This window comes from Amia ocellicauda, chromosome 14 (assembly GCF_036373705.1).
Source record: "Amia ocellicauda isolate fAmiCal2 chromosome 14, fAmiCal2.hap1, whole genome shotgun sequence".
NCBI lineage: Eukaryota > Metazoa > Chordata > Actinopteri > Amiiformes > Amiidae > Amia > Amia ocellicauda.
Genome location: NC_089863.1, coordinates 1,157,852 through 1,183,077, shown reverse-complemented (window position 1 = coordinate 1,183,077; position 25,226 = coordinate 1,157,852). Strand labels below are relative to the sequence as shown.

The window sequence follows — 25,226 nt, the reverse complement described above, 5'->3', positions numbered from 1 at the left end:
CTCCCCTGCCACCTCCAGGGGAGGACTGACACATCCGAGAGACAGATGGAGAGAGGGAGAGAGGGAGAGAGAAGCCACAGAGAAACAGAAACAGACAGTAAGAGACAGGAGCGCAATATTGTGAATAATAACTGACACAAAGACACATGAAGCTGTGTCGAACAACAATACTACTGACGCACTGCATGCTAACAAAAACAACCCCAGCTTTACACACATTACAAAATACTGCAGCAATAACAACACCCGACAGTAATAACAGGATTTGTATAAATTACAATATGGCAGGAAATCGGTGTGAGAGAAACGAACCAACTCTCTCTCTCACTCACTCACACACACAGCCCTACTCCACTGTCACACACACACACACACACAGCCCTACTCCACTGTCACACACACACACAGTAGTACTGTCACTGCTACACTCACTCACACACACAGCCCTACTCCACTGTCACACACAGCCCTACTCCACTGTCACACACACACACACACAGCCCTACTCCACTGTCACACACACACACACAGCCCTACTCCACTGTCACTCCTACACTCTCACATACACACAGCCCTACTCCACTGTCACTCCTACACTCTCACATACACACAGCCCTACTCCACTGTCACTCCTACACTCTCACATACACACAGCCCTACTCCACTGTCACTCCTACACTCTCACATACACACAGCCCTACTCCACTGTCACTCCTACACTCTCACATACACACAGCCCTACTCCACTGTCACTCCGACACTCACTCACACACAGCCCTACTCCACTGTCACACACACACACACACAGCCCTACTCCACTGTCACACACACACACACACACAGCCTTACTCCACTGTCACACACACACACACACAGCCCTACTCCACTGTCACACACACACACACACACAGCCTTACTCCACTGTCACACACACACACACACACAGCCTTACTCCACTGTCACACACACACAGCCTTACTCCACTGTCTCACACACACACACACACACACACACAGCCCTACTCCACTGTCACTCCGACACTCTCACACACAGCCCGTCTCTCCGGGGCAGCGGCTCATAGGCCCGATCCGGGGACTCGAGTGAGCGCCGCGCCCCCGGCCCACACCCCCCTGGCCGGCGCAGAGCGGAGCCCAGAGAGCGGCGCTCGGTGACAGGTGACAGCAGACGTGTGTAAACAGCCTCATGGACTCTCTCTCTCGACACCTCCGCGCCGGCGTGTTCATGTGTGTCTAATGAAGACGCCGTGTGTCGGAGGCGGTGTCGCTCCGTCTGTTTCTCTCGCTGGTTTGTACGTCCATGTCCGGGCGCCGAGTCGCGCAGGGCTGCCCGTGTCGGCGCCGGGACCACGGGGCCGGACCCGCACAGACACACACACACACGGCGCGCCGGGACCGGGACCCAGAACCGGGAGTCGCCATCAAACCCACACAGACCCCGAACAGCGAGCTCACCTTCCGCCTCCACAGCGCCAGCCATCTTGAACTGTGTGCTGACGTCACCGGGCAGGGAGAGAGAGAGGAGAGGCTGAGAGGAAGAAAGAGGAGGGAGAGGAGAGTTGGGAGAGAAGTGGCTGATAGGAAGAGAGGGGAAAAAGAGGGGAGTGAGAGGAGAGAAGTGGCTAATAGGAAAAGAGGGGAATAGAGGAGAGGGGGAGAAAGAGGGGAGATGAGTGAGAGAAGTGGGTGATAGGGAGGGGAAGAGGGGAAAAGATGGACATGGAGAGCGAGATAAAAGATGAAAACAGACTGACAGAAAACATCACATAAAGCAGAGCGACTACAACACCCAATTAAACCGTTTCCTTTAATGCGTTTATTGACTTGTTTCAGGAGCTCCTCAGGGCAGCACACCCAGAGGAGGCAGAGAGGATGTGGGTTCACAAGGGGTCAGAGGTCGAGGGTCACAGCTCAGGGTCAATTAATGAATAAACGAGTCTATTCCTCTGCAAACCCCCAGAACTCCTTGTGGGAGGGGCTTGTGGGAAACCCCGCCCCCTGCAGCTGCCTGTCCATCGGCCGCAGGACGAATGACATCATGGGATTCCCGCCGGGGGCTAGACACGCCTCCTCACCGCCGCCTCCTCCAATCAGCAGCTGCGGGACGAGAGACCGGTGAAGGCAGCCGTGTGATTGGCCAGTCAGTGTGTCAGTCAGTCAGTCAGCGTGTCAGTCGGTGTGTCAATCAGTCAGTGAGTCAGTCAGTAAGTTAGTGTGTCAGTCAGTCAGTCAGTATACCAGTCAGTGTGTCAGTCAGTGTGTCAGTCAGTTTACCAGTCAAAGTGTCAGTCAGTAAGTTAGTGTGTCAGTCAGTCAGTCAGTCAGTAAGTTAGTGTGTCAGTCAGTCAGTCAGTATACCAGTCAGTGTGTCAGTCAGTAAGTGTGTCAGTCAGTTTACCAGTCAAAGTGTCAGTCAGTATACCAGTCAGTAAGTTAGTGTGTCAGTCAGTCAGTCAGTATATCAGTCAGTAAGTTAGTGTGTCAGTCTGTATATCAGTCAGTGTGTCAGTCAGTAAGTTAGTGTGTCAGTCTGTGTGTCAGTCAGTCAGTGTGTCAGTCAGTGTATCAGACAGTCAGTCAGTGTGTCAGTTGCTGTGTCAGTGTGTCAGTCAGTCAGTCAGTCAGTATACCAGTCAGTGTGTCAGTCAGTTTACCAGTCAAAGTGTCAGTCAGTAAGTTAGTGTGTCAGTCAGTCAGTCAGTAAGTTAGTGTGTCAGTCAGTCAGTCAGTATACCAGTCAGTAAGTGTGTCAGTCAGTTTACCAGTCAAAGTGTCAGTCAGTATACCAGTCAGTAAGTTAGTGTGTCAGTCAGTCAGTCAGTATATCAGTCAGTAAGTTAGTGTGTCAGTCTGTATATCAGTCAGTGTGTCAGTCAGTAAGTTAGTGTGTCAGTCTGTGTGTCAGTCAGTCAGTGTGTCAGTCAGTGTATCAGACAGTCAGTCAGTGTGTCAGTTGCTGTGTCAGTGTATCAGTCAGTCAGTCAGTGTTACCTGCTGCTGGTGGTGCGCTGGTGGTGTGGGGGGGAAGGGCGTGGCCGTGGGGCTCGGGGGGCCACGGGGCCCGACTCCCAGGCTGGGCTCCAATAGGCCCTCACCCCCTTCCTCTCCCAGCTCCTCCTCCAGGACACAGCTCTCCTTGGGGAGACGGGTGCCAGTGGAGCCACCCCACTTCTCCCCCTTCATCCTGAGACAACAGCTGTGCATTCATCTCTTTGTCTGAGCACAATGACACTCACACACACTCAGAGATACACACTAACTGACACACACACACTGACAAATACACAGTAACACACATACACACACTCTGATGCACACTGACAGATAAACACTGACACACACACACAGCCGTACTGGTTGATGGCGCTCTGCCGCTTCTTCAGCTCCTCCAGGTGCCGCAGTACCGCCACCATCCTGCCGTCTCTGGGGGCGCCGCTGCGCATCAGGCCACGCCTCCTCCTCCCGCACAGCTCAGAGAGGGAGGGCAGCCTCTCAGGCCCCGCCTCCTTCTGCCTTGTACGGGCACGTCTCCCGGAGTCTGGGCGTGGCCTGCGGACAGCTGCACCGCCAACTGTACTGTACTGTTCATACTGAGGATGCACAAACCAACAATCACCTGACTGACTGACACACTGACCCACTCACAGACTGACTGACGCAGTGACTGACTGACACACTGATCCACTCACACACTGACTGACACAATGATCCACTCACAGACTGACTGACACACTGATCCACTCACAGACTGACTGACACACTGATCCACTTACAGACTGACTGACACACTGATCCACTCACAGACTGACTGACACACTGATCCACTCACAGACTGACTGACACACTGATCCATTCAGACTGACTGACACACTGACTGACACAATGATCCACTCAGACTGACTGACACACTGATCCACTCACAGACTGACTGACACACTGATCCACTCAGACTGACTGACACACTGACTGACACACTGATCGACTCAGACTGACTGACACACTGACTGACACAATGATCCACTCACAGACTGACTGACACACTCATCCACTCACAGACTGACTGACACACTGATCCATTCACAGACTGACTGACACACTGATCCATTCACAGACTGACTGACACACTGACTGACACACTGATCCACTCACAGACTGACTGACACACTGATCCACTTACAGACTGACTGACACACTGATCCACTCACAGACTGACTGACACACTGACTGACACAATGATCCACTCACAGACTGACTGACACACTGATCCACTTACAGACTGACACACTGATCTACTCACAGACTGACTGACACACTGACTGACACACTGATCCACTCACAGACTGACTGACACACTGATCTACTCACAGACTGACTGACACACTGATCCACTCACAGACTGACTGACACACTGATCCACTCACAGACTGACTGACACACTGATCCACTCACAGACTGACTGACACACTGATCCACTCACAGACTGACTGACACACTGATCCACTCACTGACTGACTGACACAATGATCCACTCAGACTGACTGACACACTGATCCACTCACAGACTGACTGACACACTGATCCACTCAGACTGACTGACACACTGACTGACACACTGATCCACTCACAGACTGACTGACACACTGATCCACTCACAGACTGACTGACACACTGATCCACTCACTGACTGACTGACACAATGATCCACTCACAGACTGACTGACACACTGATCCACTCACAGACTGACTGACACACTGATCCACTCACAGACTGACTGACACACTGACTGACACACTGATCCACTCACAGACTGACTGACACACTGATCCACTCACAGACTGACTGACACACTGATCCAGTCACAGACTGACTGACACACTGATCCACTCACTGACTGACTGACACAATGATCCACTCAGACTGACTGACACACTGATCCACTCACAGACTGACTGACACACTGACTGACACAATGATCCACTCACAGACTGACTGACACACTGATCCACTTACAGACTGACACACTGATCTACTCACAGACTGACTGACACACTGACTGACACACTGATCCACTCACAGACTGACTGACACACTGATCTACTCACAGACTGACTGACACACTGATCCACTCACAGACTGACTGACACACTGACTGACACAATGATCCACTCACAGACTGACTGACACACTGATCCACTTACAGACTGACACACTGATCTACTCACAGACTGACTGACACACTGACTGACACACTGATCCACTCACAGACTGACTGACACACTGATCTACTCACAGACTGACTGACACACTGATCCACTCACAGACTGACTGACACACTGACTGACACACTGATCCACTCACAGACTGACTGACACACTGATCCACTCACAGACTGACTGACACACTGATCCACTCACTGACTGACTGACACAATGATCCACTCAGACTGACTGACACACTGATCCACTTACAGACTGACTGACACACTGATCCACTCACAGACTGACTGACACACTGATCCACTCACAGACTGACTGACACACTGACTGACACACTGATCCACTCACAGACTGACTGACACACTGATCCACTCACAGACTGACTGACACACTGATCCACTCACTGACTGACTGACACAATGATCCACTCAGACTGACTGACACACTGATCCACTTACAGACTGACTGACACACTGATCCACTCACAGACTGACTGACACACTGATCCACTCACAGACTGACTGACACACTGATCCACTCAGACTGACTGACACACTGACTGACACACTGATCCACTCACAGACTGACTGACACACTGATCCACTCACTGACTGACTGACACAATGATCCACTCAGACTGACTGACACACTGATCCACTCACAGACTGACTGACACACTGATCCACTCACAGACTGACTGACACACTGATCCACTCACAGACTGACTGACACACTGACTGACACACTGATCCACTCACAGACTGACTGACACACTGATCCACTCACTGACTGACTGACACAATGATCCACTCAGACTGACTGACACACTGATCCACTCACAGACTGACTGACACACTGATCCACTCACAGACTGACTGACACACTGATCCACTCACAGACTGACTGACACACTGATCCACTCACAGACTGACTGACACACTGATCCACTCAGACTGACTGACACACTGACTGACACACTGATCCACTCACAGACTGACTGACACACTGATCCACTCACAGACTGACTGACACACTGATCCACTCACTGACTGACTGACACAATGATCCACTCAGACTGACTGACACACTGATCCACTCACAGACTGACTGACACACTGATCCACTCAGACTGACTGACACACTGATCCACTCACAGACTGACTGACACACTGATCCACTCACAGACTGACTGACACACTGATCCACTCAGACTGACTGACACACTGACTGACACACTGATCCACTCACTGACTGACTGACACACTGATCCACTCACAGACTGATTGACACACTGACTGACACAATGATCCACTCACAGACTGACTGACACACTGATCCACTCACAGACTGACTGACACACTGATCCACTCACAGACTGACTGACACAATTGACTAACACGCTGATCCACTCACAGACTGACTGACACACTTGACTAACACGCTGATCCACTCACAGACTGACTGAACACAGTCACACAGTCCTCGTGCGTCGAGCCGGGCCTGAGATGTGAGGAAACACGCAGACATCAGAAGACGTCAGGAGCGAGAGCAGCATATAAATACACAACTATAAAGAGTCAAATACATAAATACACACTGGGACTGTAGTGTGTTGTCTGTGCTGTGAGATGACTGTACTAGAGCTCGGATTACTGTGATGCTGTACAACGTCTCCTGTGTCCGGTGGAAATACAGTGAGTGTGTGTGTGTGTGTGTGAATGTGTGAGTGACATAGTGGGAGACGGGAGGGTAACGGAGCGGACATGGGCTGCTGGTGGATCCTGTCCCAGAATTCATGGCTGCGCTGGCATGGGGGGGGCAGTGCTGCGCCGGATGGGGGTCCGCTGGACTGCAGCTCGAACCCACGACGCACAATCCTAGACGTCCTAAGGGCACAGAGCACACTGAGACACTAAGACTGTCACACAGAGCACACTGAGGCACTGACACACAGAACACTGTCACACAGAGAATACTGTCACACTGATAAATGAAACACTTTATTCAGTCAGTGTGTCAGTCAGTCAGTTAAAACAATTACACTGCACTACAGAAACTTCAATAAGTCACTTCTGTTTGCGTTAATTAAGCACTGAGTAAATATCAATGATCCCATTAATGGATCCGTTAACTGGTTAACGAGGCGGCAGCCCGTCTCACTTGGCGAAGGGGAAGAACTGACAGCTGTCCTGGTCTGCCGCCCGAGTCAGGGGGACGCTGCCATGACCACCAGCAGCCACTGGGTGGAGCATTTTGACACTGGGAGAGAGGGAGAGAGAGGGGGGGGGAGAGTCTTCAATGTATAATGACTGCCTGTGCCTGTGCCAGTGGAGTGGGCCTGTCCGTCCCCCCTGGGCTGTGCCGATAAAGCCTTGTGATTTTGAATGTGAATGTGCATGGGGGGGTGAGGTGCACATGTGATTTTCCACACGGAGCTCATTAGCCGGCAAGCGTGACTCTCCCGTCCACAACCCCTCACACTCGGCTGTGACAGGAGAACAGAGGATTACTGAGTGAGAGGGGTCTGCACCACGCCAAGCCTGTCCCGCACCACGCCGAGCCTGGCCGTGCTCTCTCTGTAATTGTGCACTACACTTATTTGGAACACCTGTTCAATTTCTCATTAATGCAATTATCTAACCAACCAATCACATGGCAGTTGCTTCAATGCATTTAGGGGTGTGGTCCTGGTCAAGACAATCTCCTGAACTCCAAACTGAATGTCTGAATGGGAAAGAAAGGTGATTAAGGCAATTTTGAGCGTGGCATGGTTGTTGGTGCCAGACGGGCCGGTCTGAGTATTTCACAATCTGCTCAGTTACTGGGATTTTCACGCACAACCATTTCTAGGGTTTACAAAGAATGGTGTGAAAAGGGAGAAACATCCAGTATGCGGCAGTCCTGTGGGCGAAAATGCCTTGTTGATGCTAGAGGTCAGAGGAGAATGGGCCGACTGATTCAAGCTGATAGAAGAGCAACTTTGACTGAAATAACCACTCGTTACAACCGAGGTATGCAGCAAAGCATTTGTGAAGCCACAACACGTACAACCTTGAGGCGGATGGGCTACAACAGCAGAAGACCCCACCGGGTACCACTCATCTCCACTACAAATAGGAAAAAGAGGCTACAATTTGCACAAGCTCACCAAAATTGGACAGTTGAAGACTGGAAAAATGTTGCCTGGTCTGATGAGTCTCGATTTCTGTTGAGACATTCAGATGGTAGAGTCAGAATTTGGCGTAAACAGAATGAGAACATGGATCCATCATGCCTTGTTACCACTGTGCAGGCTGGTGGTGGTGGTGTAATGGTGTGGGGGATGTTTTCTTGGCACACTTTAGGCCCCTTAGTGCCAATTGGGCATCGTTTAAATGCCACGGCCTACCTGAGCATTGTTTCTGACCATGTCCATCCCTTTATGACCACCATGTACCCATCCTCTGATGGCTACTTCCAGCAGGATAATGCACCATGTCACAAAGGTCGAATCATTTCCAATTGGTTTCTTGAACATGACAATGAGTTCACTGTACTAAACTGGCCCCCACAGTCACCAGATCTCAACCCAATAGAGCATCTTTGGGATGTGGTGGAACGGGAGCTTCGTGGCCTGGATGTGCATCCCACAAATCTCCATCAACTGCAAGATGCTATCCTATCAATATGGGCCAACATTTCTAAAGAATGCTTTCAGCACCTTGTTGAATCAATGCCACGTAGAATTAAGGCGAAAGGGGGTCAAACACAGTATTAGTATGGTGTTCCTAATAATCCTTTAGGTGAGTGTATATACAGTGTCTCATTGTGCTGCCCTCCTGGTCCTGGTGTTTACTGTGAGCGTCCCTCAGCCCTCACTGTGGCTCCAGCGCCTCCTGTCTGCACTTGCCAGCCATTAGACCCAGGATGAAAGACGTTTTTATACGATTTCATATTAACTGTATAGTTTACATATTTGCACTTCTGTCATTTTTAACTTGTAATTGTATGACGCCTGATCTGTAATTTTGTACTGTATTGTTGCACCTTATTTATTAAATAATAATAATAAATATAATAATGTTTACGCAAACGGCTCGAAATTGCGTTGCCAGTGAAACAGGAATGGGTGACGTAGAAACATGGCGGCCCTTAAAACGCCATTAAAACAGGCAGCTTGAGAAAGTCATTAGCAGTCTCGTTAGTACTGTAATATCATTTTTGTACCTGTATTGTCAATTTGCGAGCCAGGGATAAACACACGCTGCTCGTCTTTATTCGTGTATCTGTGTGTTTATTTCGTAATTAGAGTCCGTCTCACCGATCTTCCTAATGGCGCCTCCTGCCGCTGCTTCCCAGAGTGCACCGCGCCGCCGGACGCGCCCGAGTGACGCGTCGCTCTCCGGAAATACGCGACATCGCCGCCATACGACTAAATAGGACGTTTAGCAAAATATTCCTAACTGCGATCATATTACTGCACACCAACCTAAACCTAAACCCTGTGTTGAGCTCAGAGTACAGTGTGTTTAGACTGTGTTGAGCTCAGAGTACAGTGTGTTTGGACCCTGTGTTGAGCTCAGAGTACAGTGTGTTTGGACCCTGTGTTGAGCTCAGAGTACAGTGTGTTTGGACCCTGTGTTGAGCTCAGAGTACAGTGTGTTTAGACTGTGTTGAGCTCAGAGTACAGTGTGTTTGGACTGTGTTGAGCTCAGAGTACAGTGTGTTTGGACCCTGTGTTGAGCTCAGAGTACAGTGTGTTTAGACTGTGTTGAGCTCAGAGTACAGTGTGTTTAGATTGTGTTGAGCTCAGAGTACAGTGTGTTTGGACCCTGTGTTGAGCTCAGAGTACAGTGTGTTTGGACCCTGTGTTGAGCTCAGAGTACAGTGTGTTTAGACTGTGTTGAGCTCAGAGTACAGTGTGTTTGGACTGTGTTGAGCTCAGAGTACAGTGTGTTTGGACTGTTGAGCTCAGAGTACAGTGTGTTTAGACTGTTGAGCTCAGAGTACAGTGTGTTTGGACTGTGTTGAGCTCAGAGTACAGTGTGTTTGGACTGTGTTGAGCTCAGAGTACAGTGTGTTTGAACTGTGTTGAGCTCAGAGTACAGTGTGTTTGGACTGTTGAGCTCAGAGTACAGTGTGTTTAGACTGTGTTGAGCTCAGAGTACAGTGTGTTTGGACTGTGTTGAGCTCAGAGTACAGTGTGTTTGGACTGTGTTGAGCTCAGAGTACAGTGTGTTTAGACTGTTGAGCTCAGAGTACAGTGTGTTCAGACTGTTGAGCTCAGAGTACAGTGTGTTTGGACTGTGTTGAGCTCATAGTACAGTGTGTTTAGACTGTTGAGCTCAGAGTACAGTGTGTTTGGACCCTGTGTTGAGCTCAGAGTACAGTGTGTTTGGACTGTGTTGAGCTCAGAGTACAGTGTGTTTGGACTGTTGAGCTCAAAGTACAGTGTGTTTAGACTGTTGAGCTCAGAGTACAGTGTGTTTGGACCCTGTGTTGAGCTCAGAGTACAGTGTGTTTAGACTGTGTTGAGCTCAGAGTACAGTGTGTTTAGATTGTGTTGAGCTCAGAGTACAGTGTGTTTGGACCCTGTGTTGAGCTCAGAGTACAGTGTGTTTGGACCCTGTGTTGAGCTCAGAGTACAGTGTGTTTGGACTGTTGAGCTCAGAGTACAGTGTGTTTGGACCCTGTGTTGAGCTCAGAGTACAGTGTGTTTGAACTGTGTTGAGCTCAGAGTACAGTGTGTTTGGACTGTGTTGAGCTCAGAGTACAATGTGTTTGGACCCTGTGTTGAGCTCAGAGTACAGTGTGTTTGGACCCTGTGTTGAGCTCAGAGTACAGTGTGTTTAGACTGTGTTGAGCTCAGAGTACAGTGTGTTTGGACTGTGTTGAGCTCAGAGTACAGTGTGTTTGGACTGTGTTGAGCTCAGAGTACAGTGTGTTTGGACCCTGTGTTGAGCTCAGAGAACACTGTTCAGACTGTGTTGAGCTCAGAGTACAGTGTGTTTGGACTGTTGAGCTCAGAGTACAGTGTGTTTGGACTGTTGAGCTCAAAGTACAGTGTGTTTAGACTGTGTTGAGCTCAGAGTACAGTGTGTTTAGACTGTGTTGAGCTCAGAGTACAGTGTGTTTGGACCCTGTGTTGAGCTCAGAGTACAGTGTGTTCAGACTGTGTTGAGCTCAGAGTACAGTGTGTTTGGACTGTTGAGCTCAGAGTACAGTGTGTTTGGACCCTGTGTTGAGCTCAGAGTACAGTGTGTTTGGACTGTGTTGAGCTCAGAGTACAGTGTGTTTGAACTGTGTTGAGCTCAGAGTACAGTGTGTTTGGACCCTGTGTTGAGCTCAGAGTACAGTGTGTTTGGACTGTGTTGAGCTCAGAGTACAGTGTGTTCAGACTGTTGAGCTCAGAGTACAGTGTGTTTGGACTGTTGAGCTCAGAGTACAGTGTGTTTAGACTGTGTTGAGCTCAGAGTACAGTGTGTTTAGACTGTTGAGCTCAGAGTACAGTGTGTTCAGACTGTTGAGCTCAGAGTACAGTGTGTTTGGACTGTTGAGCTCAGAGTACAGTGTGTTTGGACTGTTGAGCTTAGAGTACAGTGTGTTTGGACCCTGTGTTGAGCTCAGAGTACAGTGTGTTTGGACTGTGTTGAGCTCAGAGTACAGTGTGTTTGGACCCTGTGTTGAGCTCAGAGTACAGTATGTTTGGACTGTGTTGAGCTCAGAGTACAGTGTGTTTGGACTGTTGAGCTCAGAGTACAGTGTGTTTGGACCCTGTGTTGAGCTCAGAGTACAGTGTGTTTGGACTGTTGAGCTCAGAGTACAGTGTGTTTGGACTGTGTTGAGCTCAGAGTACAGTGTGTTCAGACTGTTGAGCTCAGAGTGCAGTGTGTTTGAACTGCGTTGAGCTCAGAGTACAGTGTGTTTGAACTGTGTTGAGCTCAGAGTACAGTGTGTTTGGACTGTTGAGCTCAAAGTACAGTGTGTTTAGACTGTGTTGAGCTCAGAGTACAGTGTGTTTAGACTGTGTTGAGCTCAGAGTACAGTGTGTTTGGACCCTGTGTTGAGCTCAGAGTACAGTGTGTTCAGACTGTGTTGAGCTCAGAGTACAGTGTGTTTGGACTGTTGAGCTCAGAGTACAGTGTGTTTGGACCCTGTGTTGAGCTCAGAGTACAGTGTGTTTGGACTGTGTTGAGCTCAGAGTACAGTGTGTTTGAACTGTGTTGAGCTCAGAGTACAGTGTGTTTGGACTGTTGAGCTCAGAGTACAGTGTGTTTGGACCCTGTGTTGAGCTCAGAGTACAGTGTGTTTGAACTGTGTTGAGCTCAGAGTACAGTGTGTTTGGATTGTGTTGAGCTCAGAGTACAGTGTGTTTGGACCCTGTGTTGAGCTCAGAGTACAGTGTGTTTGGACCCTGTGTTGAGCTCAGAGTACAGTGTGTTTAGACTGTGTTGAGCTCAGAGTACAGTGTGTTTGGACTGTGTTGAGCTCAGAGTACAGTGTGTTTGGACTGTTGAGCTCAAAGTACAGTGTGTTTAGACTGTGTTGAGCTCAGAGTACAGTGTGTTTGGACCCTGTGTTGAGCTCAGAGTACAGTGTGTTTTGACTGTGTTGAGCTCAGAGTACAGTGTGTTTGGACCCTGTGTTGAGCTCAGAGTACAGTGTGTTTGGACTGTTGAGCTCAGAGTACAGTGTGTTTGGACCCTGTGTTGAGCTCAGAGTACAGTGTGTTTGGACCCTGTGTTGAGCTCAGAGTACAGTGTGTTTGGACCCTGTGTTGAGCTCAGAGTACAGTGTGTTTAGACTGTGTTGAGCTCAGAGTACAGTGTGTTTGGACTGTGTTGAGCTCAGAGTACAGTGTGTTTGGACTGTTGAGCTCAAAGTACAGTGTGTTTAGACTGTGTTGAGCTCAGAGTACAGTGTGTTTGGACCCTGTGTTGAGCTCAGAGTACAGTGTGTTTTGACTGTGTTGAGCTCAGAGTACAGTGTGTTTGGACCCTGTGTTGAGCTCAGAGTACAGTGTGTTTGGACCCTGTGTTGAGCTCAGAGTACAGTGTGTTTGGACTATTGAGCTCAGAGTACAGTGTGTTTGGACCCTGTGTTGAGCTCAGAGTACAGTGTGTTTGGACCCTGTGTTGAGCTCAGAGTACAGTGTGTTTGGACCCTGTGTTGAGCTCAGAGTACAGTGTGTTTAGACTGTGTTGAGCTCAGAGTACAGTGTGTTTGGACTGTGTTGAGCTCAGAGTACAGTGTGTTTGGACTGTTGAGCTCAAAGTACAGTGTGTTTAGACTGTGTTGAGCTCAGAGTACAGTGTGTTTGGACCCTGTGTTGAGCTCAGAGTACAGTGTGTTTTGACTGTGTTGAGCTCAGAGTACAGTGTGTTTGGACCCTGTGTTGAGCTCAGAGTACAGTGTGTTTGGACCCTGTGTTGAGCTCAGAGTACAGTGTGTTTGGACTGTTGAGCTCAGAGTACAGTGTGTTTGGACCCTGTGTTGAGCTCAGAGTACAGTGTGTTTGAACTGTGTTGAGCTCAGAGTACAGTGTGTTTGGACTGTGTTGAGCTCAGAGAACAGTGTGTTTGGACCCTGTGTTGAGCTCAGAGTACAGTGTGTTTAGACTGTGTTGAGCTCAGAGTACAGTGTGTTTGGACCCTGTGTTGAGCTCAGAGTACAGTGTGTTTGGACTGTGTTGAGCTCAGAGTACAGTGTGTTTGGACCCTGTGTTGAGCTCAGAGTACAGTATGTTTGGACTGTGTTGAGCTCAGAGTACAGTGTGTTTGGACTGTTGAGCTCAGAGTACAGTGTGTTTGGACCCTGTGTTGAGCTCAGAGTACAGTGTGTTTGGACTGTTGAGCTCAGAGTACAGTGTGTTTAGACTGTGTTGAGCTCAGAGTACAGTGTGTTTGGACTGTGTTGAGCTCAGAGTACAGTGTGTTTAGACTGTGTTGAGCTCAGAGTACAGTGTGTTTAGACTGTTGAGCTCAGAGTACAGTGTGTTTAGACTGTGTTGAGCTCAGAGTACAGTGTGTTCAGACTGTTGAGCTCAGAGTGCAGTGTGTTTGAACTGCGTTGAGCTCAGAGTACAGTGTGTTTAGACTGTTGAGCTCAGAGTACAGTGTGTTTGGACCCTGTGTTGAGCTCAGAGTACAGTGTGTTTAGACTGTGTTGAGCTCAGAGTACAGTGTGTTTGGACCCTGTGTTGAGCTCAGAGTACAGTGTGTTTGAACTGTGTTGAGCTCAGAGTACAGTGTGTTTGGATTGTGTTGAGCTCAGAGTACAGTGTGTTTGGACCCTGTGTTGAGCTCAGAGTACAGTGTGTTTGGACCCTGTGTTGAGCTCAGAGTACAGTGTGTTTGGACTGTGTTGAGCTCAGAGTACAGTGTGTTTGAACTGTGTTGAGCTCAGAGTACAGTGTGTTTGGACTGTTGAGCTCAGAGTACAGTGTGTTTGGACCCTGTGTTGAGCTCAGAGTACAGTGTGTTTGAACTGTGTTGAGCTCAGAGTACAGTGTGTTTGGATTGTGTTGAGCTCAGAGTACAGTGTGTTTGGACCCTGTGTTGAGCTCAGAGTACAGTGTGTTTGGACCCTGTGTTGAGCTCAGAGTACAGTGTGTTTAGACTGTGTTGAGCTCAGAGTACAGTGTGTTTGGACTGTGTTGAGCTCAGAGTACAGTGTGTTTGGACTGTTGAGCTCAAAGTACAGTGTGTTTAGACTGTGTTGAGCTCAGAGTACAGTGTGTTTGGACCCTGTGTTGAGCTCAGAGTACAGTGTGTTTGGACTGTGTTGAGCTCAGAGTACAGTGTGTTTGGACTGTTGAGCTCAAAATACAGTGTGTTTAGACTGTGTTGAGCTCAGAGTACAGTGTGTTTGGACCCTGTGTTGAGCTCAGAGTACAGTGTGTTTTGACTGTGTTGAGCTCAGAGTACAGTGTGTTTGGACCCTGTGTTGAGCTCAGAGTACAGTGTGTTTGGACCCTGTGTTGAGCTCAGAGTACAGTGTGTTTGGACTGTTGAGCTCAGAGTACAGTGTGTTTGGACCCTGTGTTGAGCTCAGAGTACAGTGTGTTTGAACTGTGTTGAGCTCAGAGTACAGTGTGTTTGGACCCTGTGTTGAGCTCAGAGTACAGTATGTTTGGACTGTGTTGAGCTCAGAGTACAGTGTGTTTGGACTGTTGAGCTCAGAGTACAGTGTGTTTGGACCCTGTGTTGAGCTCAGAGTACAGTGTGTTTGGACTGTTGAGCTCAGAGTACAGTGTGTTTGGACTGTTGAGCTCAGAGTGCAGTGTGTTTGGACCCTGTGTTGAGCTCAGAGTACAGTGTGTTTAGACTGTGTTGAGCTCAGAGTACAGTGTGTTTAGACTGTTGAGCTCAGAGTACAGTGTGTTTAGACTGTGTTGAGCTCAGAGTACAGTGTGTTCAGACTGTTGAGCTCAGAGTGCAGTGTGTTTGAACTGCGTTGAGCTCAGAGTACAGTGTGTTTAGACTGTTGAGCTCAGAGTACAGTGTGTTTGGACCCTGTGTTGAGCTCAGAGTACAGTGTGTTTAGACTGTGTTGAGCTCAGAGTACAGTGTGTTTGGACCCTGTGTTGAGCTCAGAGTACAGTGTGTTTGGACCCTGTGTTGAGCTCAGAGTACAGTGTGTTTGAACTGTGTTGAGCTCAGAGTACAGTGTGTTTGGATTGTGTTGAGCTCAGAGTACAGTGTGTTTGGACCCTGTGTTGAGCTCAGAGTACAGTGTGTTTGGACCCTGTGTTGAGCTCAGAGTACAGTGTGTTTAGACTGTGTTGAGCTCAGAGTACAGTGTGTTTGGACTGTGTTGAGCTCAGAGTACAGTGTGTTTGGACTGTTGAGCTCAAAGTACAGTGTGTTTAGACTGTGTTGAGCTCAGAGTACAGTGTGTTTGGACCCTGTGTTGAGCTCAGAGTACAGTGTGTTTAGACTGTGTTGAGCTCAGAGTACAGTGTGTTTGGACCCTGTGTTGAGCTCAGAGTACAGTGTGTTTGGACCCTGTGTTGAGCTCAGAGTACAGTGTGTTTGGACTGTTGAGCTCAGAGTACAGTGTGTTTGGACCCTGTGTTGAGCTCAGAGTACAGTGTGTTTGAACTGTGTTGAGCTCAGAGTACAGTGTGTTTGGACTGTGTTGAGCTCAGAGTACAGTGTGTTTGGACCCTGTGTTGAGCTCAGAGTACAGTGTGTTTAGACTGTGTTGAGCTCAGAGTACAGTGTGTTTGGACTGTGTTGAGCTCAGAGTACAGTGTGTTTAGACTGTGTTGAGCTCAGAGTACAGTGTGTTTGGACTGTGTTGAGCTCAGAGTACAGTGTGTTTGGACCCTGTGTTGAGCTCAGAGAACACTGTTCAGACTGTGTTGAGCTCAGAGTACAGTGTGTTTGGACTGTTGAGCTCAGAGTACAGTGTGTTTGGACCCTGTGTTGAGCTCAGAGTACAGTGTGTTTGGACTGTGTTGAGCTCAGAGTACAGTGTGTTTGGACTGTTGAGCTCAGAGTACAGTGTGTTTGGACCCTGTGTTGAGCTCAGAGTACAGTGTGTTTGAACTGTGTTGAGCTCAGAGTACAGTGTGTTTGGACTGTGTTGAGCTCAGAGTACAGTGTGTTTGGACCCTGTGTTGAGCTCAGAGTACAGTGTGTTTGGACCCTGTGTTGAGCTCAGAGTACAGTGTGTTTAGACTGTGTTGAGCTCAGAGTACAGTGTGTTTGGACTGTGTTGAGCTCAGAGTACAGTGTGTTTGGACTGTTGAGCTCAAAGTACAGTGTGTTTAGACTGTGTTGAGCTCAGAGTACAGTGTGTTTGGACCCTGTGTTGAGCTCAGAGTACAGTGTGTTTAGACTGTGTTGAGCTCAGAGTACAGTGTGTTTGGACTGTGTTGAGCTCAGAGTACAGTGTGTTTGGACTGTTGAGCTCAAAGTACAGTGTGTTTAGACTGTGTTGAGCTCAGAGTACAGTGTGTTTGGACCCTGTGTTGAGCTCAGAGTACAGTGTGTTTAGACTGTGTTGAGCTCAGAGTACAGTGTGTTTGGACCCTGTGTTGAGCTCAGAGTACAGTGTGTTTGGACCCTGTGTTGAGCTCAGAGTACAGTGTGTTTGGACTGTTGAGCTCAGAGTACAGTGTGTTTGGACCCTGTGTTGAGCTCAGAGTACAGTGTGTTTGGACTGTGTTGAGCTCAGAGAACAGTGTGTTTGGACTGTGTTGAGCTCAGAGTACAGTGTGTTTAGACTGTGTTGAGCTCAGAGTACAGTGTGTTTAGACTGTGTTGAGCTCAGAGTACAGTGTGTTTGGACTGTGTTGAGCTCAGAGTACAGTGTGTTTAGACTGTGTTGAGCTCAGAGTACAGTGTGTTTGGACTGTGTTGAGCTCAGAGTACAGTGTGTTTGGACCCTGTGTTGAGCTCAGAGAACACTGTTCAGACTGTGTTGAGCTCAGAGTACAGTGTGTTTGGACTGTTGAGCTCAGAGTACAGTGTGTTTGGACCCTGTGTTGAGCTCAGAGTACAGTGTGTTTGGACTGTGTTGAGCTCAGAGTACAGTGTGTTTGAACTGTGTTGAGCTCAGAGTACAGTGTGTTTGGACTGTTGAGCTCAGAGTACAGTGTGTTTGGACCCTGTGTTGAGCTCAGAGTACAGTGTGTTTGAACTGTGTTGAGCTCAGAGTACAGTGTGTTTGGATTGTGTTGAGCTCAGAGTACAGTGTGTTTGGACCCTGTGTTGAGCTCAGAGTACAGTGTGTTTGGACCCTGTGTTGAGCTCAGAGTACAGTGTGTTTAGACTGTGTTGAGCTCAGAGTACAGTGTGTTTGGACTGTGTTGAGCTCAGAGTACAGTGTGTTTGGACTGTTGAGCTCAAAGTACAGTGTGTTTAGACTGTGTTGAGCTCAGAGTACAGTGTGTTTGGACCCTGTGTTGAGCTCAGAGTACAGTGTGTTTGGACTGTGTTGAGCTCAGAGTACAGTGTGTTTGGACTGTTGAGCTCAAAGTACAGTGTGTTTAGACTGTGTTGAGCTCAGAGTACAGTGTGTTTGGACCCTGTGTTGAGCTCAGAGTACAGTGTGTTTTGACTGTGTTGAGCTCAGAGTACAGTGTGTTTGGACCCTGTGTTGAGCTCAGAGTACAGTGTGTTTGGACCCTGTGTTGAGCTCAGAGTACAGTGTGTTTGGACTGTTGAGCTCAGAGTACAGTGTGTTTGGACCCTGTGTTGAGCTCAGAGTACAGTGTGTTTGAACTGTGTTGAGCTCAGAGTACAGTGTGTTTGGACTGTGTTGAGCTCAGAGAACAGTGTGTTTGGACCCTGTGTTGAGCTCAGAGTACAGTGTGTTTAGACTGTGTTGAGCTCAGAGTACAGTGTGTTTGGACTGTTGAGCTCAGAGTACAGTGTGTTTAGACTGTGTTGAGCTCAGAGTACAGTGTGTTTGGACTGTGTTGAGCTCAGAGTACAGTGTGTTTGGACCCTGTGTTGAGCTCAGAGAACACTGTTCAGACTGTGTTGAGCTCAGAGTACAGTGTGTTTGGACTGTTGAGCTCAGAGTACAGTGTGTTTGGACCCTGTGTTGAGCTCAGAGTACAGTGTGTTTGGACTGTGTTGAGCTCAGAGTACAGTGTGTTTGAACTGTGTTGAGCTCAGAGTACAGTGTGTTTGGACTGTTGAGCTCAGAGTACAGTGTGTTTGGACCCTGTGTTGAGCTCAGAGTACAGTGTGTTTGGACTGTGTTGAGCTCAGAGTACAGTGTGTTTGGACTGTTGAGCTCAAAGTACAGTGTGTTTAGACTGTGTTGAGCTCAGAGTACAGTGTGTTTGGACCCTGTGTTGAGCTCAGAGTACAGTGTGTTTAGACTGTGTTGAGCTCAGAGTACAGTGTGTTTGGACTGTGTTGAGCTCAGAGTACAGTGTGTTTGGACCCTGTGTTGAGCTCAGAGAACAATGTTCAGACTGTTTTGAGCTCAGAGTACAGTGTGTTTGGATTGTTGAGCTCAGAGTACAGTGTGTTTGGACCCTGTGTTGAGCTCAGAGTACAGTGTGTTTGAACTGTGTTGAGCTCAGAGTACAGTGTGTTTGGACTGTGTTGAGCTCAGAGTACAGTGTGTTTGGACCCTGTGTTGAGCTCAGAGAACACTGTTCAGACTGTGTTGAGCTCAGAGTACAGTGTGTTTGGACCCTGTGTTGAGCTCAGAGTACAGTGTGTTTGGACTGTTGAGCTCAGAGTACAGTGTGTTTGGACTGTTGAGCTCAGAGTGCAGTGTGTTTGGACCCTGTGTTGAGCTCAGAGTACAGTGTGTTTAGACTGTTGAGCTCAGAGTACAGTGTGTTTAGACTGTGTTGAGCTCAGAGTACAGTGTGTTCAGACTGTTGAGCTCAGAGTGCAGTGTGTTTGAACTGTGTTGAGCTCAGAGTACAGTGTGTTTATACTGTTGAGCTCAGAGTACAGTGTGTTTGGACCCTGTGTTGAGCTCAGAGTACAGTGTGTTTAGACTGTGTTGAGCTCAGAGTACAGTGTGTTTGGACCCTGTGTTGAGCTCAGAGTACAGTGTGTTTAGACTGTGTTGAGCTCAGAGTACAGTGTGTTTGAACTATGTTGAGCTCAGAGTACAGTGTGTTTGGACTGTTGAGCTCAGAGTACAGTGTGTTTGGACCCTGTGTTGAGCTCAGAGTACAGTGTGTTTGAACTGTGTTGAGCTCAGAGTACAGTGTGTTTGGACTGTGTTGAGCTCAGAGTACAGTGTGTTTGGACCCTGTGTTGAGCTCAGAGTACAGTGTGTTTAGACTGTGTTGAGCTCAGAGTACAGTGTGTTTGGACTGTGTTGAGCTCAGAGTACAGTGTGTTTGGACTGTTGAGCTCAAAGTACAGTGTGTTTAGACTGTGTTGAGCTCAGAGTACAGTGTAATTGGACCCTGTGTTGAGCTCAGAGTACAGTGTGTTTAGACTGTGTTGAGCTCAGAGTACAGTGTGTTTAGATTGTGTTGAGCTCAGAGTACAGTGTGTTTGGACCCTGTGTTGAGCTCAGAGTACAGTGTGTTTGGACCCTGTGTTGAGCTCAGAGTACAGTGTGTTTGAACTGTGTTGAGCTCAGAGTACAGTGTGTTTGGACTGTGTTGAGCTCAGAGTACAGTGTGTTTGGACCCTGTGTTGAGCTCAGAGTACAGTGTGTTTGGACCCTGTGTTGAGCTCAGAGTACAGTGTGTTTAGACTGTGTTGAGCTCAGAGTACAGTGTGTTTGGACTGTGTTGAGCTCAGAGTACAGTGTGTTTAGACTGTGTTGAGCTCAGAGTACAGTGTGTTTGGACTGTGTTGAGCTCAGAGTACAGTGTGTTTGGACCCTGTGTTGAGCTCAGAGAACACTGTTCAGACTGTGTTGAGCTCAGAGTACAGTGTGTTTGGACTGTTGAGCTCAGAGTACAGTGTGTTTGGACCCTGTGTTGAGCTCAGAGTACAGTGTGTTTGGACTGTGTTGAGCTCAGAGTACAGTGTGTTTGGACCCTGTGTTGAGCTCAGAGTACAGTGTGTTTGGACTGTGTTGAGCTCAGAGTACAGTGTGTTTGAACTGTGTTGAGCTCAGAGTACAGTGTGTTTGGACTGTTGAGCTCAGAGTACAGTGTGTTTGGACCCTGTGTTGAGCTCAGAGTACAGTGTGTTTGAACTGTGTTGAGCTCAGAGTACAGTGTGTTTGGACTGTGTTGAGCTCAGAGTACAGTGTGTTTGGACTGTGTTGAGCTCAGAGTACAGTGTGTTTGGACTGTTGAGCTCAGAGTACAGTGTGTTTGGACCCTGTGTTGAGCTCAGAGTACAGTGTGTTTGGACTGTGTTGAGCTCAGAGTTCAGTGTGTTTGAACTGTGTTGAGCTCAGAGTACAGTGTGTTTGGACTGTTGAGCTCAGAGTACAGTGTGTTTGGACCCTGTGTTGAGCTCAGAGTACAGTGTGTTTGAACTGTGTTGAGCTCAGAGTACAGTGTGTTTGGACTGTGTTGAGCTCAGAGTACAGTGTGTTTGGACCCTGTGTTGAGCTCAGAGTACAGTGTGTTTAGACTGTGTTGAGCTCAGAGTACAGTGTGTTTGGACTGTGTTGAGCTCAGAGTACAGTGTGTTTGGACTGTTGAGCTCAAAGTACAGTGTGTTTAGACTGTGTTGAGCTCAGAGTACAGTGTGTTTAGACTGTGTTGAGCTCAGAGTACAGTGTGTTTGAACTGTGTTGAGCTCAGAGTACAGTGTGTTTGGACTGTGTTGAGCTCAGAGTACAGTGTGTTTGGACCCTGTGTTGAGCTCAGAGAACACTGTTCAGACTGTGTTGAGCTCAGAGTACAGTGTGTTTGGACCCTGTGTTGAGCTCAGAGTACAGTGTGTTTGGACTGTTGAGCTCAGAGTACAGTGTGTTTGGACTGTTGAGCTCAGAGTGCAGTGTGTTTGGACCCTGTGTTGAGCTCAGAGTACAGTGTGTTTAGACTGTTGAGCTCAGAGTACAGTGTGTTTAGACTGTGTTGAGCTCAGAGTACAGTGTGTTCAGACTGTTGAGCTCAGAGTGCAGTGTGTTTGAACTGTGTTGAGCTCAGAGTACAGTGTGTTTATACTGTTGAGCTCAGAGTACAGTGTGTTTGGACCCTGTGTTGAGCTCAGAGTACAGTGTGTTTAGACTGTGTTGAGCTCAGAGTACAGTGTGTTTAGACTGTGTTGAGCTCAGAGTACAGTGTGTTTGAACTGTGTTGAGCTCAGAGTACAGTGTGTTTGGACTGTTGAGCTCAGAGTACAGTGTGTTTGGACCCTGTGTTGAGCTCAGAGTACAGTGTGTTTGAACTGTGTTGAGCTCAGAGTACAGTGTGTTTGGACTGTGTTGAGCTCAGAGTACAGTGTGTTTGGACCCTGTGTTGAGCTCAGAGTACAGTGTGTTTAGACTGTGTTGAGCTCAGAGTACAGTGTGTTTGGACTGTGTTGAGCTCAGAGTACAGTGTGTTTGGACTGTTGAGCTCAAAGTACAGTGTGTTTAGACTGTGTTGAGCTCAGAGTACAGTGTAATTGGACCCTGTGTTGAGCTCAGAGTACAGTGTGTTTAGACTGTGTTGAGCTCAGAGTACAGTGTGTTTAGATTGTGTTGAGCTCAGAGTACAGTGTGTTTGGACCCTGTGTTGAGCTCAGAGTACAGTGTGTTTGGACCCTGTGTTGAGCTCAGAGTACAGTGTGTTTGAACTGTGTTGAGCTCAGAGTACAGTGTGTTTGGACTGTGTTGAGCTCAGAGTACAGTGTGTTTGGACCCTGTGTTGAGCTCAGAGTACAGTGTGTTTGGACCCTGTGTTGAGCTCAGAGTACAGTGTGTTTAGACTGTGTTGAGCTCAGAGTACAGTGTGTTTGGACTGTGTTGAGCTCAGAGTACAGTGTGTTTGGACTGTGTTGAGCTCAGAGTACAGTGTGTTTGGACCCTGTGTTGAGCTCAGAGTAAAGTGTGTTTAGACTGTTGAGCTCAGAGTACAGTGTGTTTGGACTGTGTTGAGCTCAGAGTACAATGTGTTTAGACTGTGTTGAGCTCAGTGTACAGTGTGTTTGGACCCTGTGTTGAGCTTAGAGTACAGTGTGTTCAGACTGTGTTGAGCTCAGAGTACAGTGTGTTTGGACTGTGTTGAGCTCAGAGTACAGTGTGTTTAGACTGTGTTGAGCTCAGAGTACAGTGTGTTTGGACTGTGTTGAGCTCAGAGTACAGTGTGTTTGGACCCTGTGTTGAGCTCAGAGAACACTGTTCAGACTGTGTTGAGCTCAGAGTACAGTGTGTTTGGACTGTTGAGCTCAGAGTACAGTGTGTTTGGACCCTGTGTTGAGCTCAGAGTACAGTGTGTTTGAACTGTGTTGAGCTCAGAGTACAGTGTGTTTGGACTGTGTTGAGCTCAGAGTACAGTGTGTTTGGACCCTGTGTTGAGCTCAGAGTACAGTGTGTTTAGACTGTGTTGAGCTCAGAGTACAGTGTGTTTGGACTGTGTTGAGCTCAGAGTACAGTGTGTTTGGACTGTTGAGCTCAAAGTACAGTGTGTTTAGACTGTGTTGAGCTCAGAGTACAGTGTGTTTAGACTGTGTTGAGCTCAGAGTACAGTGTGTTTGAACTGTGTTGAGCTCAGAGTACAGTGTGTTTGGACTGTGTTGAGCTCAGAGTACAGTGTGTTTGGACCCTGTGTTGAGCTCAGAGAACACTGTTCAGACTGTGTTGAGCTCAGAGTACAGTGTGTTTGGACCCTGTGTTGAGCTCAGAGTACAGTGTGTTTGGACTGTTGAGCTCAGAGTACAGTGTGTTTGGACTGTTGAGCTCAGAGTGCAGTGTGTTTGGACCCTGTGTTGAGCTCAGAGTACAGTGTGTTTAGACTGTTGAGCTCAGAGTACAGTGTGTTTAGACTGTGTTGAGCTCAGAGTACAGTGTGTTCAGACTGTTGAGCTCAGAGTGCAGTGTGTTTGAACTGTGTTGAGCTCAGAGTACAGTGTGTTTATACTGTTGAGCTCAGAGTACAGTGTGTTTGGACCCTGTGTTGAGCTCAGAGTACAGTGTGTTTAGACTGTGTTGAGCTCAGAGTACAGTGTGTTTAGACTGTGTTGAGCTCAGAGTACAGTGTGTTTGAACTGTGTTGAGCTCAGAGTACAGTGTGTTTGGACTGTTGAGCTCAGAGTACAGTGTGTTTGGACCCTGTGTTGAGCTCAGAGTACAGTGTGTTTGAACTGTGTTGAGCTCAGAGTACAGTGTGTTTGGACTGTGTTGAGCTCAGAGTACAGTGTGTTTGGACCCTGTGTTGAGCTCAGAGTACAGTGTGTTTAGACTGTGTTGAGCTCAGAGTACAGTGTGTTTGGACTGTGTTGAGCTCAGAGTACAGTGTGTTTGGACTGTTGAGCTCAAAGTACAGTGTGTTTAGACTGTGTTGAGCTCAGAGTACAGTGTAATTGGACCCTGTGTTGAGCTCAGAGTACAGTGTGTTTAGACTGTGTTGAGCTCAGAGTACAGTGTGTTTAGATTGTGTTGAGCTCAGAGTACAGTGTGTTTGGACCCTGTGTTGAGCTCAGAGTACAGTGTGTTTGGACCCTGTGTTGAGCTCAGAGTACAGTGTGTTTGAACTGTGTTGAGCTCAGAGTACAGTGTGTTTGGACTGTGTTGAGCTCAGAGTACAGTGTGTTTGGACCCTGTGTTGAGCTCAGAGTACAGTGTGTTTGGACCCTGTGTTGAGCTCAGAGTACAGTGTGTTTAGACTGTGTTGAGCTCAGAGTACAGTGTGTTTGGACTGTGTTGAGCTCAGAGAACAGTGTGTTTGGACTGTGTTGAGCTCAGAGTACAGTGTGTTTGGACCCTGTGTTGAGCTCAGAGAACACTGTTCAGACTGTGTTGAGCTCAGAGTACAGTGTGTTTGGACTGTTGAGCTCAGAGTACAGTGTGTTTGGACCCTGTGTTGAGCTCAGAGTACAGTGTGTTTGGACTGTGTTGAGCTCAGAGTACAGTGTGTTTGAACTGTGTTGAGCTCAGAGTACAGTGTGTTTGGACTGTTGAGCTCAGAGTACAGTGTGTTTGGACCCTGTGTTGAGCTCAGAGTACAGTGTGTTTGAACTGTGTTGAGCTCAGAGTACAGTGTGTTTGGACTGTGTTGAGCTCAGAGTACAGTGTGTTTGGACTGTGTTGAGCTCAGAGTACAGTGTGTTTGGACTGTTGAGCTCAGAGTACAGTGTGTTTGGACCCTGTGTTGAGCTCAGAGTACAGTGTGTTTGGACTGTGTTGAGCTCAGAGTACAGTGTGTTTGAACTGTGTTGAGCTCAGAGTACAGTGTGTTTGGACTGTTGAGCTCAGAGTACAGTGTGTTTGAACTGTGTTGAGCTCAGAGTACAGTGTGTTTGGACTGTGTTGAGCTCAGGGTACAGTGTGTTTGGACCCTGTGTTGAGCTCAGAGTACAGTGTGTTTAGACTGTGTTGAGCTCAGAGTACAGTGTGTTTGGACTGTGTTGAGCTCAGAGTACAGTGTGTTTGGACTGTTGAGCTCAAAGTACAGTGTGTTTAGACTGTGTT

General features: G+C 48.1%; 2 protein-coding genes across 3 annotated transcripts in view; both read right to left on the bottom strand.

Annotated features, from left to right (window-relative positions):
• The window catches only part of camta2 (calmodulin binding transcription activator 2), a 29,727-nt gene extending 28,212 nt beyond the window's left edge, over nucleotides 1-1,515 (bottom strand). The window contains exon 1 of one of the 2 annotated variants that reach the window (XM_066722301.1): nucleotides 1,473-1,515. The gene's annotated coding sequence lies outside the window, so the exon portion shown is untranslated. The remainder of the gene's footprint in view (nucleotides 1-1,472) is intronic. The other variant, XM_066722302.1, reaches the window with a different exon arrangement.
• Nucleotides 1,516-1,818: 303 nt separating this feature from the next.
• On the bottom strand, nucleotides 1,819-7,488 carry LOC136767999 (protein INCA1). Its single transcript, XM_066722062.1, has 6 exons — nucleotides 7,395-7,488; nucleotides 6,998-7,120; nucleotides 6,689-6,734; nucleotides 3,372-3,607; nucleotides 3,009-3,201; nucleotides 1,819-2,114 (listed from the first exon to the last, which is right to left on the bottom strand). The coding sequence occupies exons 1-6, from the start codon at nucleotides 7,484-7,486 to the stop codon at nucleotides 1,956-1,958; spliced, it is 849 nt and encodes a 282-aa protein (XP_066578159.1). The 5' UTR covers nucleotides 7,487-7,488; the 3' UTR covers nucleotides 1,819-1,955.
• Nucleotides 7,489-25,226: the final 17,738 nt, after the last annotated feature.

Bases quoted from the DNA above. Each gene is read 5' to 3' on its own strand.
- LOC136767999 (XM_066722062.1), bottom strand. From the start codon at position 7,486: ATGCTCCACCCAGTGGCTGCTGGTGGTCATGGCAGCGTCCCCCTGACT. The intron at 6,735-6,997 runs GTCCGCTCCGTT...CTCACATCTCAG, and splicing joins AGGATCCACCAGCAGCCCAT to GCCCGGCTCGACGCACGAGG. The intron at 2,115-3,008 runs GTAACACTGACT...CTCGTCCCGCAG, and splicing joins CAGCGCACCACCAGCAGCAG to CTGCTGATTGGAGGAGGCGG.